Source organism: Thalassophryne amazonica, chromosome 12 (genome assembly GCF_902500255.1).
Source record: "Thalassophryne amazonica chromosome 12, fThaAma1.1, whole genome shotgun sequence".
NCBI lineage: Eukaryota > Metazoa > Chordata > Actinopteri > Batrachoidiformes > Batrachoididae > Thalassophryne > Thalassophryne amazonica.
In genome coordinates this window covers 15,049,373-15,066,497 of record NC_047114.1, presented here as the reverse complement: position 1 = coordinate 15,066,497, position 17,125 = coordinate 15,049,373, and the positions used below count along the sequence as shown (strand labels likewise).

The 17,125-nt window shown below is 40.0% G+C and overlaps 1 protein-coding gene across 2 annotated transcripts in view; it reads left to right on the top strand.

Annotated features, from left to right (window-relative positions):
- Positions 1-17,125, top strand: part of tyw3 (tRNA-yW synthesizing protein 3 homolog (S. cerevisiae)) — a 41,421-nt gene that overhangs the window by 5,905 nt on the left and 18,391 nt on the right. The window contains exon 4 of one of the 2 annotated variants that reach the window (XM_034183323.1): positions 13,160-13,231. The exons of the other annotated variant lie outside the window; for it this stretch is intronic. Within the exon in view, the coding sequence (XP_034039214.1) occupies positions 13,160-13,231 (72 nt within the window). The remainder of the gene's footprint in view (positions 1-13,159; positions 13,232-17,125) is intronic. 2 annotated transcript variants of the gene reach the window in all.

Sequence of the window (17,125 nt, the reverse complement as noted above, 5' to 3'; positions counted from 1 at the left end):
TTGACAAAGGAAAAATTTTTTCTTTTTCCTCCATAGAAGGATTTATTCATTGTTTCCTTGTGTGTTGTTTTATCTTTCTTGTTTTGGAGTTAATGTGGAAATGTTTTTGACCATGAGGAGAGCTTACTTCTGAGTTTTTGTTGCACTTTGGACTTTTTTTTAGGACAATTTGTTGTGGGACTTCACGATGGTGGTGGGGAGGCTGCTAACACAATCTCCTATGACCGCAAGGTTCTTCTCACCCTTTGGCCACTAGCAGCAAGAGACTTCCATTTGAAAGACTTTCGTTTTCCTTATTTTCTTCAACAAAATCAATGAGGTGACTTAAATACTGCTACAGACAGTATACGTATTGTCGAAAAAGCACTGAAGGAAGAGAGGGAGGAGAGGAGGCATTCAGCACAGAATGAGGAAATCCATGCTTGGTGGCAGACACTGGCTCCCTCCGCTTCCATCCATACTCCTCTCAAATCTATAGTCCATTTGGAGTAAAATGGATGAACTGGAGGCCCACGCCCACTCCAGGCTTTTACCGAGACATGGCTGGGAGACGCGGATCTCAACGAGGATCTTTACATCAGCGGCTTTGGGCACCCTGTTTGTATGGATTGGTTGCCTGTCGTTACAAACAAATTGTGCAGAGATGGAGTGTGCTTTTACATCAACAAAAACTATTGCAATCCGGTTGTAGTTCGGGTAAGAATATGCACCCCTATTTCACTCCATCCCTTTTACTTGCCGAGGGAGTTCCTTCAGGTCTTTTTTCACCCTTGTTTACATTCATCCACGTGCTAATGTGACGTCAGCCACCACCCAGCTGATCGGGGAGGTGACAAATAGACTAGACGCCCGTTCACCTGATGCTCCAAAATTTATTTTTGGTGATTTTAATCATTGCCAGGTTCATACGAGTTTAAAAACATATGAACAATATGTTACTTGCGCAACTACTAAAAGGAAGTCCACAATTGACTTATGCTATGGCTCAGTACCTGTCGCCTTCAGGGTGATCTATGCCTTCCTTTGGAGCATCCTACAACAACAGTATTATTCTCTTGCCAACCTACAAGCTTTTTTGTAAGCGTTGTGAGCAAACCATTACAATGGTGACAGAAACACAAGGGGAAGTAGGGGTGGGGGAGATGTGCGTCATGTGTGCAGATGAGTTCATATTAGTTTCTATCCGTGTATGCGTAGAGTCTGGAGTGCCCTTGACGACCGCAGACTGTAGTGGAGGGCAAATGAAAAGGGAGCCAGATGTTTCACCAAGGCTGTTGAAATCCTTCTGGAGGAAAACAAACTGGGAATTTTAACCTTCAGTAGCTGATAAGGCTGCCATGTTTGGGGAAGGCAAAGAAGCACAAAGTTCTAATATGGCCTCTCTTTAACTGTCCAGATCCAGTTGTGAATATTCACTGGTCTCCAACATCAGTTCCTTTGCAGGGCAGACAGTTGCTCTGAGATGACTTCTAATTTATGTTTAAGTTCAAGAGTTAATGCAGTCTGCGATTGTACCACCTTGCCCACCTCACTAATCATGACAGACAGGTGTGGGGTTGTGGTTTTGGTAGCAGCTGTCTTGCCAATTTTCCAGTAGGTTAGGCAGTGCCTAATCCAAGCAGCAAAAGCCCTCCTGCCATAAAAGCAAATAAGAATAAATCCTCGATGTCTTCCATGGAGAGTGATGCCAAGCATGCGACACGCCACTTCTCCTAGGCGTCGAGAACATAGCTCACAGGATAGGTTCCATCTTTTTCCATGTTGAAAAGATGGTGTCAATAGCGTTGGGAGACCAGCTGATCAATTCCATGGTTATTCCAAATATTGTTCGAAGCATTCACAGTCTGGTGAAGTTGAGACTTTTGAAGGTTGGGACAGAGATAGAGAAACAGAAAGAGAAGAGAGAGGAGGAGACGTGACCACCCCAGCCAGAGTCCCAACCACGACTGTACTGACTGGGATGTTTTTTATAGCTTGTGCCCCGAAATACATGATCTGGCATTTACGGTTTCATTGTATATATTCTGTTGTGTGGACTGTAATATTCCCCAGAAGGCCATTAATGTATTCCCTAACAATAAACCTTGGGTTACTAAGGAATTGAAAGCTATCTTAAATAAAAAGAAACATATTTTTATACAGGGAATAGCCAGGAAAAGAAATAAATCACAGGGGAGGAAAGGTATGAGATAAGGAAAGCTAAACTATTGCGTGGGGATAAAGTGGAACAGAAGTATGGTAGTGGTGATCTGTGGGCAGCTTGGAGGGGAATGAAATCCATGTCCTCAGCCACTCGGAGAGATAGTTGTATTGACAGGGAAATTCTTAAAATCGAGGGAATCAAGGATTCTTATCTCCCTAATATGTTTAATGTTTTTTATTCTCATTTTGAAAAGTATGACTTTTCCAGAAACGTCTCCCTGTTTAGAGTCTCTTAGTCCTGAATCTGATGTTGTCATTGACCAGAAATGTGTCAGAAACATTCTGAAGGGTATAAACATTAGAAAAGCCCCTGGTCCAGATGACATCTGTGGGCGCACATTACGACATTGTGCGGACCAGCTTAATCATGTACTCCAGCATATTTTCCAAATGTCTCTCAATTGTAACCAAATCCCGGTCAGTTGGAAATCTTCTATAGTAATCCCAGTCCCAAAGACGACTAAACTGAAGCAACTTAGCGATTTTAGACCTGTCGCTTTAACGTCATTAATAATGAAAAGCTTGGAGAGAATTGTGAAAAATTTTATTCTAGAAACGGTGGATGGAGCCCTTGACAGACTTCAATTTGCTTACCAGGCAGGGAGGGGGGTGGAGGATGTGAAGCGTTTTATTCCTCAACTCCCCATATAAACAGCTTGAGAAGCCACATGCACATGCCAGGCCATTGTTTGCGGACTTCTTGTCGGCATTTAATACAGTGCATCTGTATCGTTTAGTACAAAGGCTGCGAGATAATTTCCACCTGCCTCACCAGCTTGTTTTATGGATTTTTAATTTTTTATCTGACCGAGAGCAGAGGGTCTCTGTAAATGGCTGCCTCTCAGATTCTGTTGTGTTGTCGACAGGCTCACCACAAGGGTGTGTTCTTTCGCCCCTTCTTTTTTATCATGTATACAGACAGCTGCAGGAGTTCTCAACACGGCAGCTATTTGGTCAAATTCTCTGATGACACTGTACTGCTGTCCCTTCTCCATTGTACAGAATCAGACCATGGAGCTGCTTTATCAGATTTAATTTGGTGGTGTGATAACTTTTTGGATTTAAATGTCCAAAACCAAAGAAATGACCATTGACTTCAACCATAACAGGGATGTAAACAAAGGAGTGTATTATACACAATGCAAAAGTGGAACTTGTTACATCATAAGTATTTGTTTGATGTAAACACAGATGTGAAGCGATGACGGCAGATAATTTATCTTCGTAAATTGAATTCCTTTTCTGTCAAGCCTGTCATCCTCTGTTGTGTTTTTTTTTTTTTTTGAGAGTCTTCTGTGCTTCTCATTTATCTGCTGGTTTCACAGCCTCTCAATGAAAGAACAGTCTGAACAACATTGTTAAAAACTCTTTCTGTAATCACAGATCCTTCAGAAGGCTGAAAGCATCTTGTCTTTCTCAGGTCGTGTTCTTTCAGGGGAGTTTTCTCTGTTGCCTTCAGGACACGTTATGCTTCACCAGTTTGTAAAACCAACCATTTTTTTTAAAGTCATTTATGCTTTCGGTGATTCAACTTTTAAATGCTCCACAGGTCTGGTGTGTTTTTATTTATTTATTCTGGCTACTCATTTTAAGCCCTTCTTAAAGTCTGTTTTTATTAGTTTTATTGTTCATATATGCTGTTATATGTTGTTGTGGTTTTTACAGGTTGCTCAAACTTAATTGCCCCTTGTGGGATTAATAAAGTTGTTTGATTGACACATACAATTTAAACGTGTGTAAAAATAAATTTTATGTTCCAGTTGACTGGGTGAAGTGGAAAATAAGGCATCTGAAGAACTATTACACAAAAGCCCAGAGACCACCGGCCAGTGGCAGTGCCAGAAAAAATCCCACAAAAAGAGTTGCATGGTTGCTTGATAAGCTCCAGTTTCTGTCCTCATCCATTGCCCACAGAACCAGTGTAAAGCATCGAACAGGTATGCCAGCTAGTGAATGGAATGGACAAAATATAGTTGTTCCTTCCAGTGTTTAGGTACTTATTTTGTTAAAACCATACATATTTGTTAATGAAACAAAAAGTACATAGTATTCCATTTCATTAATATTGAAAAAGAGACATCAAGCCAATTTGTATCAAATTTTCCCCAAAATAAACAGAGTATTGTCACAGCAAATTCTACCAAGTTCATGGGGATCCTCAATGATGCATTTCTGAATCTCAAATGTCATCGTCTCGTGATGATGTAACAGACACACTGTAAAAATGCTTTGTTTTCCACGTTGAGACCTATTCTTCCACTCTCTGTATTTCTGACTATATATAAAACTTGAACCTCTATTTGAGCCTCATCTCAGGGTTTGGTGGTGGAGCCAGGAACAGAGTCAGACAGATAACCCCACAATGCAGAGCAGCCAGGACAACGGGATGGAGAAAAAAAGGACAGTTTATTTGACACCAGTGGAAATACATCAGATCACAATGCAGACAAATTTCAAGATTTCTCTTCTTTGTCAGTAATTCTGTTACGATTCTGACCCGAAAACCAGGCTTGGACCCCAAAGCAGGGGGACTGAATAAAAAAACAATAGGATTTAATGTAATGAACCAGGAAGGTGTCACAGCACAAATGTTGCATAAATAGTGAATACAGTTTTGGAGGTAGGCAGAGTGGAAACCTGGCCCGCGTTGTGGTGGACTCAGGTGGTCGCAGCCCACGTAGCACTGGAGTACAGGTGGCAGTCCAAGATGGGGAGCTGAGTGGTCTGTGGTCCAGGTGGCCCCCTGGAGAGCTGATGGAGGATGAGGTCACTGTGAAGGAAGAGAAGGCAATGAGAGGGCTGCTACAGTCACTCAAACCAAAACTACAGATGGCTAGAGATGTGTGAATGCAGAAAACGGCGAGTCAAAGAACACTGCGGCCGAACACAGACAGGCTCAATATGGAAATTCAGAGGCCAGGTACCAGGTTGTGAACACTGAGTCTCTGGCGCTGATGAGCTGAAGCATGTAAATTGCAAGCAGGTGTGCTCATCTGCTCCACAAGGGATGCCACCTGGAGAGAGAGAGAGAGAGAGGGAGAGAGAGAGAGAAAACCAGGACGACACACAACAAATGCAGAGGAACTTGGGGATTCTCTTACTCAAGGTGCTATCAGCAACTCGGACTTCTTTTACCAAATCGATGCAGATGAAACTCAGGTGTTGAAGCCCAAACAGGAACTCTCGAATCGTCCTTAGTATCACTGCTGACAAAACTCGGGTTACTTCAAATGCATTTAAAGTACAGATAAAACTCTGATATCTTCTTAAATATCAGTGCAGAATAACTCAGGATTCTGTCTCTTAGAAGTGCGGAGTAACTTCTTGTAAACAGAGCAAACTAAACTCAGGAATCTTCTTTGACTGATTGCAGACAAAACTCGGAATTCTTTCTCTTAATCTCAGAGCAGAATAACTCAAGTAACTTCTGCTTTAAAGGGTAGACAAAAACTCAAATATCATCTTTTGGTATTGGTGAAATATCAGTGCAGCCTAATTTAGGTACGTCTTTCAAGTGCAGACAAAAACTCAGATATCATCTTTTGGTATTGGTGCATACAGGCTGAGGAACTCCCTCCTCAAAGGATGGTTCATCCATAACTAGATGCTCTTGTCAGGAAGGAGTGTAAAAACTACAAAGACTGTCAGCCATCTGGGACAAAACCAGTAATCAGGGAATGAAGCAGACAGTAGATGAGGGCAGAAGACAGAGTGACACAGAGAAAACAGACTAAGACAGCAATATCAAATGGTATATCACATTTCAATGTTACAAAAAAAAGCTAGCAACCCTTCAGAGAAAAGTCATACGTGCCTAACGCTTTCAATTTATTTCATTTATATAGCACCAAATCACAACAAAGCTGCCTCAAGGTGTTTCTCATGGTTATTTTCATGTTCCCGTCACAAAATAAGTCACACTGTCATGACACATTTATTTTCTTTTACTGTTCCTACCCCAAACCCTTTCCCTTCCTCTAACCAACAAGTTGTGGTGCTGCATTTCGAGGTGGCAGTGTCATGTTATCCTGCCAGGAAACTGAACCCAGTTCAGATATGAAATAATCTGAGAGTTGTAATTGTAGTGTTTTTGCAGCGTGAGGTGCGTTCCTGTTGTGGTTTGGAGCCAGCCCAGTCAACTCTGGAACCATCCCCCAGGTCCCGGGGACAACAGTGTGGTTGTCTGTGTCCTCCACATCTTGACCACTGATGCAGCTGTGCTTGTTCTTATCCACCAAGTAATTATGCAGACACAGAGAGTCCAAAATGAGACGAACAGCCTTATCTGGATCTACAGTAGCTGAATAATAGTGAGGAAAACCAGAAAACAATCGGCCAATATACCAAATGCATTTTCAACAACATGCTGCGTCCTAGAGAAACGATAATTTAAAGATTGTCTTGGGCTTGGCCAAATGTCACTGTGGATATGGCTTCATGATTCTCTCTGAGTGGATATGCATCATCGCCCATTATATGGTAGGGGGCATGGTCTGAGATACCTGCCTTGGAAACAGGGCCTGGCAAATGTAATTTGTTGATTGTTAACGCTTCCTTGAGAGTTGACTGTGCAAATTCACCAGCACAGCGTGATGCCCCTACATCCACATAGATGAACCAATGGTTCACATCTACCAGGCCTAACAGTAGGACACTGAAGTGTTTGTAGTTGAAGAGCTCTTATGGCACATGCTTGCCACCCAAAGCCGCAATGCAGGAGGAGTAATTCCACTTTTTCTCGAAGACGTCGGCTATGACTAGCGACTCTTCTGGTGAGGATGGAGTCTGAAACAGACATCATAAGTTAGAAACCCACAAAAGGTCACTTTTATCTCGTTGTTTTTATCTCTTCTTTTCAGACACATTCATGAGCTCCAGAGAGTGAACTTCCTCTGGGTCCAGATGACGATGATGATGATGAGGGCAATGACATTTGAAGGAGGTGATGAAGATGATGACTGTACTGCGGCTATGGCGTCATGTTTTAGCACATTCAATCAAATTACCGCCAAAGAAAAGGTCTTGGCCATCGAGGAAGGATGCAGATGAGGGAAAACGACAACTCATCAAACTGTGTAGTTCCATACAGAGCGGACAACAGGAGAAGCCTGACCAAAGGTTTGATTACTCAGCCACTACATCAGCAAGTCACTGCAACAGTTGGATGCCGAGACTCAGAAGCTGACAATCATAAAGGTTCTTCTTGATGCACAGATGGGAATATTAAGTGTCCCAGGACTTTCTGTTTCTGCATCGCCCCAACAACTTTATGGGTCACAAGTTCAGTGCCAAATGTATGCAGGTCATTTGATTGGTAAACCTTTCCCCATACAAGACCAGCCACAAAAATATTCCTTCCAGCGGCAGGAATATACTCCGGTACCACGGTCCCCAGTCTCAGTAATCGCAACTAGAGAAAGGTGTATTTCAGCAGCAAGCATTAGCTGCAGGTCAGCAAATTGTGCTTTGGAAAATGAGAATAGCAATATCCACTACCATAATAATCACAAATTTACAATTTTGTAGAGGAAAATAAAACTGAAGTTGAACATGTTGTTGCTGTTATTTGGAGGAAAAAAAAAAATATGTATGTATGTGTAAACACACACACGGTTTTCTCCCACAGAAATGAAAAAGGTTATGGCAGACTGGTTTCCACCTATCAATGCCAAATTTTCTTAACTGTCAGCATTCTCATGGGGAACAGTTCTCTGTTCAGACATATTGGGAAAAAAATGAATGCTAAGGCCATACAGTCATAGTGAGACAATGGTATCCCTGAATTCCATATACACAATTTAAAAATTAGATATGAATGCCAGCAAGCCAATGTTGGTGATTTTTGTTTTTTTTAATGCCTAGTTATTTGGCAACGCTTTCATGAAGTGAAACGAAAAACAACGATGAGGTGTAATCTGGAAACAGTTACGGGTACTCCTTGATGGATTTTCAGTGGATCATCTCTTACACACAGTTGTGTTGATACATGTCAGGGGATGGATGGGAGGAGGAGACAGTTTACAAAAACAGCATGTAGGAAGGAGGCTAGTGAGGGAAGCCACCAAGGCATCCAAGACAAATCTGAAGAACTGATAGGCTTCTGTAGCTGTGACTGGAGAAATTGTGCAAAGTCCCACTTTGTCTGCTGCACCACCACTCATGGCCTCATTATGAAGTGGTGCAGAGAAGGATTTACATAAAAAAAAGCAAATCTAGGCTTGCATGTCCTACATGCCTGTAGCGGAAGCAATATAACTTCATGCAACAGATAACTACAGAGCTTCTTCAGTTCTTCAAAATTGTCAATGTATCGGTGGCTTTCCGCACTCATTTCCTTCTGGCACAGTCACTCAGTTTTTAACAAACTTTGAACTCCATACAGTTTCACCAATCACAGCCACATAGACACAGGAGTCTTGGTGGCTTCCTTTCCTCATCCTTTCTGTATAAAACAAAGTCATGATTACGACCAATTACAATCATGCCAAGGTCAAAACTAATGAATATTCTACATAAAATTAAAATGCATACCTGGAGATACTTGTCCATCACCTGGTACAGAGCCTGACGGGTCTCATCAACAATCTTCCTCAGAGTCATTTCTCCCACTCAAAATTGAAAATGGAGACCTCTAAAGCTTTCACCTTAAAAATTACACTGAGCTACACTTTGACTGAACACGAGGGCTGTATATGATTTAACTTTTTGGACTACAGCCTACTTTGTAACGTGTCATTAGGTCTATTGTGGCTTATCAGACAAAGTTTTTAACATTACTTACCACTTGCAAGAAAACGTAAGGTCACCGCTAATCTCTCGGCTGGGGAAATACTCTGACGCCTGATTTTATCCTGCCTTGTAAGCAGCGGCCCAACCAGAACCTACTCAAAGCTCCCAATGTCCAAGCAATAACTGGCTGAATGTCGCAGGGGCCTTCTGGTTGGAGCTCATGAAGGAGTAGCGTACACGCCTCGTGCTTGTTGTCTCAGGAGCCAGTCTCTTGTCTGTACTCTCTGATTTATTACTCTCCTTCGTCAATGGCGCAGGTGCCGCAGCAACGCAATCAGTAACAGAGCTCCCTTTTCCATTTGAGGTGTTTGCTTTTCCCTATTGAAATCACATGCCTTGGCGAAACCCCCACGACTAGTCAGCTGCACAGACGGCACGGCGCAAAGGACGCACGAACTGCACACACACTGTTCCACGAATCTCTTGTGGCAGAAAAAAAATCAAACACACTGGACACCCTGCCTCATCAATCTTATCTGTGCTCTTTGCACAATCCCCCTTCTTTTGCATTGTTCTGCAATACAGCCTTTGACACAAAACATTTCCATACACTGAGTGTTAAATGCTATCACAGCAAACTTGCACAGCAGTAATAAAATGGCATTCTATTAATCACAAGACAATTATGATGGTAAATATATTTGACAGAGCATTAACAACATAAACAGGCCTCATGTACAAAGCGTGCATATGCACAAAAATGTGGTGTATGCCCGTCTCCACGCTCACGTTCAGATGTATGAAAAGTGAAATGACTGGAAATGTGTGGTGCATCACGGAAAAGTCCTGGCTGGCATATGCACATTTCTACAGCTTTTGTGCCACTGCCGACACCTACAGGTGAAGCAGTGAACTGTTAATAGTGTGAAAACAAGAAGTCACCAGAGTGATGTGCACATCAGAGACACACTGAAAAACATTTAACACACCTATGTGTTTGCAATTATATGGATGGATATAAAAGCATGTGCAGAGTGATGCATAAAATGGCACTAACAGTGGCTGCGTTAGCATCAGAAAACCTTGCAAATGGCGCAATCTGATGTGAGCATGTATTCGGGGAACGTGAGGATTTCCTTGCAAATGACAATAATTGGCTCATAAACCGATTTCAGTTACCAAGGCTAGTGTTATTGGAGTTAATTGCACACAGAAATGCGGCCGGCCCAGAGTGCAATACAGCGAGGAGCCAGGGGTTGTCTGCTCACATAGGTGCTGCCCACACTGTGCTTCCTGACAACAGGGGCATTCCAGCAGGAGCTGGCTGATCTGTCAGACGTGTGCCAGTCAGCCTTGCACTGCCATGCCAGCGGCATGGAACACTGACTTTTTTTTAACCTATTCTAAATATGAAGAGAAAATCAAACCATTTTTTAAAAATTTCTTCTCTTCCTTTTTTGACCAGGATAAAGAAACACAGCTTATATAAATTTTTTGTATTTTAAAAGATTTCTGTTGATTCTGATAGCTTTCCCAGCTGTCTCCACCCTGTTTTACCTTAAATCCTAGAATGTGATCACAAAAGGGTTTCTATAGAAAAGGTAAATGTGAACAGCTTTTGAATCTGAAGATTTTTATGTGCTTTAATCCCTGAACAGGAGGAGACCATACAAAGAAAGTACAACTTCAGAAGCAAACCTTGGAGATTGTCGCTGTGATGCAACCAGTGGTGGGCACACTTCAGATAATCCGATAACAGATAATTATCGAAGATAAAGTTTTCATTATCGGATTATCTTTTTAGATAACTTTATGAAAACCATTATCGGACTAATTATCTTCCGATAAATTGTCGTCCGATAACTTTTAGACCAATAACGTAGTAAACCAAGCTGAACAGCGGCAAACATTTTTAAAATGTTAAATCAGTTGAGTCTTGCCTGTTAAAAGTTTCTTAAGAGATGTATAGTTCTAGCCAGAAGACGGTTGCTTTCAGAAGAAATCACTCTAACCTCTGCAGGCAAAAAAGAACTGGTCACACACACACACAAAAAAAATAAATCATTTTTTTAACACCATACTGATACACTGGCAATATCACCCAAGTCATCCAGAGGCATACATTTTTAACTTATGGTTCAAATTTTAACCAAACTAATTTTGGACAAGTTATTTAAAATTGCTGTCATGTCTGAAGTTTTATAAAGTGAAAATATCAGATATATGTTTTAGTTTTAAAGTAATGTGCTAATTTTAAGCTTTTAGTGAGCACATGCTGTGCCCAGCAGTGCATTATGGGTAGGATAGGGTAATCTCAGTACGTTCATGACAGGACACATGCATTTCAGACACTTCAGGCTCCACGGACAGCAGCATTAAACTCTAGTGCCTAAAACTCTCATGAATATATTCTCTGGGTTTATAGACGTTATTGTATTTGCGTTTGTTAAATTCCACGCATCTTAAATGTAGCAGACACAGATTATCTGGAATTATGTTTTGGCAAGTTTTCAAGGCCTCTATTTCATCTGCTGGCCAGTAGTGTTCATGGCAGTATTCGCCCTAAATACTAATAAGTACTAAACGTCTGGGCACCAGCAGATGGCAGTGTTCTACTTATTTTGACTCCAGTTATATCAGATGGTTGTCAAATCAACTTTTTGGCTTTGCAAATGGCTTTTTTCTTTTTTTTTTTTTTACAAATTAAGTTTAAAAACAACAACAACAACAAAAACATTACAAGGCAGCTCTGTGGTGTTTGCACATGCACAGTGTGAGCGGTTGGACACTTGTAGCTCTTCAGCAGCAGGATACAGAATAATATCAAACAGGTTTGATTTTCATTCGACCATATGATTGGCGATCAGGAGGTGGTCGTGAGATGTTGAATGCAGCTTGTTCCTCCATGTACTCTACACGATGCAGGATGCGCGATTAACCTGAAACTCGGTCCAAAAAATTCTTGCACGAATGAAAGATCATCTGAAAAAGTGCCAAAACTTGCACAGTGTAAAGCCAACATTTATGTGTCAAGACAATATTGAGTGCACGTTTTACAACATCATAAAACATGCGCACGTCATAAAACGTGCGCACATTCTCTCCACATGCAAAACATTTTGCGATGACACTTCCAGGTCTCCGTAAAAATGCCTGTTTTTACAAATAAAAAATGTAATATTTTAAAAGCACATTTATCTGTAAACACCAACACACGGCACACGTCACATTAACGTGTTGGTTTACATAATGAATGACAACTAATCAGTGTTTAGCAGAGGCACTTTTACCCAGAATCCTTTGCGATCTGTCTGTGTTTGTTACAAAACCTCAGAATTAGTGCATTATTAAACATTAAAAGATATATGTTATATTTTAACTATGTACAAATGACAGAATTGACATTAATAGAGTTATTCTATCAGTATTCACACAAATCCATAAGTCAGTATGACTTTATTTTTCAAGACCTCCGCCTGACCGGAGCATTGTGAGTAGTAGAGAGCTGCCTTTGTGACTCCTCTCAGCTTGCTTCTGCGCTGTAAGCTGTGTAGTAAACAAGAGCTTCCAGCAGGGGGCAGCATGTTCAAGCATAAAAGTACTGGCTCATTGTTTGGGTCTTTTGTCGCTTTTGATGCTTCTAAAAGTGATTGTGGTGTTAAAACTCAAATTCAGCTTGTTAGTAGTTGCAAATGTACCAGAGACAATACTGGAATTTATCGGTTATCTGTAACGTCCGATACATTTTTGGGTGGTTTATCTTTATCAAAGATAACTTTTCAGTTATCTGATTATCTGTTATCGAAGTTTATTTTTTTGTTATCTGTGCCCACCACTGGATGCAACAGTGCTAACCACTAAGCCACCATGCTGTTTTTTTTCCCCTCTCAAAATCTTGTTTTTGTTTGATATTTCAAAAGGTTAGATTATTAAATTATTTTAGGCACAAGTCTTATTACACAGGCCCCAGAATTCACTATAGGGACGGTATGTTGTATCTTTTATGGCAGCACCTTTGGACTCTGGCTAGAGGCTATAGATGGGGAGAGTGATGCCTTACTTGACCTGTTACCTTTGTGACTTAGTGCTTGATACAAGTGGAAGATGGATGGATAGGTGAAAAGAAAGATATAAATGTGGAAGAACAAAATATTTAGTTCTAAATGTTTCGTGATGGTGAGACAGGTTATGCACATCTCTGACATATAGTCTCTTGTCTCTCCTCCAGCACTCAGTGGCCATCAACTCAGGCTTCAGGAACTCTGGCCTCACCATTGGCAAGAAAGGAAGAATTATCACGGTATGGTCTGAAACATAAAAAACAAAGGGAAACTGTATTATGACAATAATCATCAGGTTAAAAAAACATGAATGTAATGTAAAAATAATGCGAACAGTATTGTAAATTAATTAATTTAGCATTAACTGTCACAGTCCTGGGACAGACTGGTATCCTGTACAGGGTGTACCCCGCCTCACGCACCATACTGCCCCGTGACCCTTCATTGGCGTAAGTAGGTATAGAAAATGGATGGATAGATTAAAAGTCCCAATGGTGGTGCTAGATTCTATTAAAATATCAGCCCGATAAAGGTGTTTTTGATTGACTGGTATTAGGAGTCGATCAAAACGGCCTTTCAGGGCTGATCCCGAATGCAGTTTTACTAATGTAGGACAAGAACCAATATTTGAATCCAATATTTGCCTGCTTTAAAAAGGTGTCACATTTAGAATAACGCAAACCCTGAACACAGAATTTCTTCAAAGACCTTACAGAATACATTAACTTCACAGAACCTTTCAATATGACCTTCAGTGAGTGATTCTGTTTCTGTGAGGCAGACCTTTTATTCACAGCTTCACTTGGTAATTGACAACTGCCCTAGAGGTGACACTTTATTGGTCATGGAGTTATGAGGACTGAAGTGTTCTGCAATGGATCTGGTAACTGTGGTGAAAATGGTGCAATGGCCTTGACATTACAAAAAGCTGGGGGCTCAGAGTTGCTGGATCTTGGTGTCAATGTCCAGATGTACACTGCTGGACATGGTATACTAATATCGGTATTGTTGTCAAGGACGTTTGATCATTTCCTTGTGGGAAAAATGCTCCCAGTCCTATTACTGCCAGGGTCTTCACATTCACAGGGAACTTTCTTGGTAGAAGGACTTTGGACAGTTTCAAAGGTGGCTAACCTCAACAAATTTTAAAAGGTTAAAATGTCACATTCTGTTAGCTGTTATTTCTCACTGGCGAGAAATAAACACTTGTAAAACTGAAAACGCTGTTTTTGTCACCTGCTACCACCTTTGGAGGGATTTACAAGACATCTCGCAGACGTGAGTGTGCACGCGCATCACGCGGTCAAAGCTAACTCCGCTGTTTTTAAAAGCTCATGTATGCGGACATGCACACCCTCTTGCAGATGCCATTAAAATGTAAATAAAATATTGTTTATGATTGATTGATTGAGTTTATTCTGCAGCATCAATATAAATATAGAGAGGTGAATGTATCAGTTATACATGGATAACACAGTAAAACATAAACCCTTATTTCCTTGTAAAATTATCACGTGACAAAATAGAGGGGCTTGACTGAACATGTACAAATGGTCCATAAGACAATAGGATCTTAATAATGAAAGTAAATAACAATAAATATATAATTTTAGAGAGAGAGAGAGAGTCCCAAAAATGTACCCAAAAGTACTCTGAAATATGAATACCAGGAAATGCTTTTACTGGGAAATAATGGTGATTGTTCTGCAAGACAAAGTCCAGGAAAAATGCAACAGTTGACCCTAATTCAGAGAACAAAAATCACTGAGTTCTGTGCAATGCATTCTCGGGGCTGACTTGCATTTCTTTCCATAGAAAATTCAGTCTCAGAGTGAACTTAGTGCCCAGCAAATGGCAAGGAGACTTGAATTTGCGAGGTGGTTTTCCGGAAAACTGGAGAGATTTGTTTCTTAGGAAACTTCAGATGAGGAGGTTACATTGATCATGTGGTGTAAAAGATAAAGGGTTAAAACATCCAAAAGGAAAGACTGAACTAAAAACGGTGTATTGGGGAGAAAAATTACATGCTTCGACCACATGGTCATGCAGAACATGTCTGATAATATTGATTGGTTTTTCTGTGCTGTCAAAATACGTTTGGGTACATTTTTATATATATATATATATATATATATATATATATATATATATATATATAAATATATAGCACTGGGAAGCCAATTAAACAACTGCAAATTATAAAGAAGACAGTTATTTTAACACTGCATTATATTTTTATAATATAGCCCCTTTTAACAATTGTCTTATTTGAACAAGTGCTGAACCTGGACTGATTTTCATTGTCCAACCTGTTTTTAAAAATAAAACCTGGATGAAAAACTTTCTGAATCATAGTTTTTCCTACTTTTATGTTTCATAAACATGAAGCTGTGTGCTGAAGTTGATTGTTTATAATCATTAGCTACTTTAATGAGTGTTTCGCGTGCTCTTAACTTATAAAAAAAAAACCTTACCCTTAACTTATTGGACTTATGCCAGCGGTTTTTAATACGATTGGCATACGCTTGAAAAATCATCAAGGTGTGACAGGGCCTTAAGACAAATATTTTTGGAGAAATTAGCAATTTTAGCTGGACATTGTGTTGCAATGCACCATGGGAGTTCAGGCTTTTGAGGTTTTAAATGTTATTGTGGTTTATGTTAGTTTAACAGTGTTGTTAGTGTTATTGATGTATTGTTTTTGTAGCTCAATTGGTTTAGTCTAGTCATGTTGTGCTTACCATGAGCCACTTAAGTTCCATGTTGGTGCCATGAGTGAAATATGTAGTGTTTTTAAAGTTTTCTGCCACTGTCTTTGTTTGTCAAATTAAAAGCAGCTGTGCCTGCTTGCGTGAGTGCATGCAACTTTGATCACAGAGAATCTGTGGACAGCTGACATTTGCTGTTTGGTATGCTTATATATTTTGGGTTAAGGATGAACGCTGCGAAAAGGGAACAATGGATGTTGCTAGCTATTTTCTGGACTCACACCATTCCAACAGGGTCATCTTCTTGTAAGTCATCTTCATATTACAACCCCAAATGAGAAAATAGTCCAACACTTTAACAGAACTTTCTACACTCAAGTGGCACAGCCACAAACCAACATTGATTGCCCGTGACCTTCGATCGCTCAGCTGGTACTGCATTAAAAACCGACATCAACGTGTAAAGGATCTTACCACATGGGCTCAGGAACACTTCAGAAAACCATTGTCAGTTACCACAGTTCATCGCTACATCTACAAGTGCAAGTTAAAACTCTACCATGCAAAGCAAAAGCCATACATCAACAACATCCAGAAACGCCGCCACCGCCTTCTCTGGGCCCGAGCTCATTTGAAATGGACAGACGCAAAGTGGAAAAGTGTGCTGTGGTCTGATGAGTCCATATTTGTATTGTATTGTATTGAGGATTTATTTCATTCATTTAAAAGAAAGGAAGAAAAGAAGCAAAATTAACAAAACATTACAAACCATTGAATGAAAAGGAGCAGTTTGGAAGAACAAGTCTTATATATTCTGCCACTTTTTTACAATACAATCTTGCAAAGCATCATCATTCGGCATCATTGCATTTCTATGACTTTGTCACATGCCACCGACTTCTTTCCTAATTTTAACCATTATTTAAAAGACTACATCCCTAATAGATTACATTTTAAACTTCAAACATTCTAAACATTATTAACAGATTACATTTTTGGTTTTGTCACAGCCCACTGACTTATAGCATAGTTTCATACTTACGAAATACATCAAGTTTAATACGTTTTTTAAAATAATTTAAGCGACCTTGATTCTTTGATTTCTTTGTTGAGGTTGTTCCATAATTTTACACCATTCACTGCAATACTCTGTTCCTTTATCTTGGTTCTGAATATTGGTTTTTTAAAGACTTCTATGCCCTTCAAATTATAACTACTTACTCTTTTTTCAAACATATTTTGAATGTTTATTGGTAAGGTATTGTTATTCGCTTGGTACATTATTTGTAGTAATTTCAAATCAACTAAATCATGAAATTTAAGTACCCTATACTTAATGAACAATGGATTAGATGGATCTCTAAATTGACTGTTGCCAATCACTTTTAAACCTCTTTTCTGCAAAATAAATAAAGGTTGTGTATA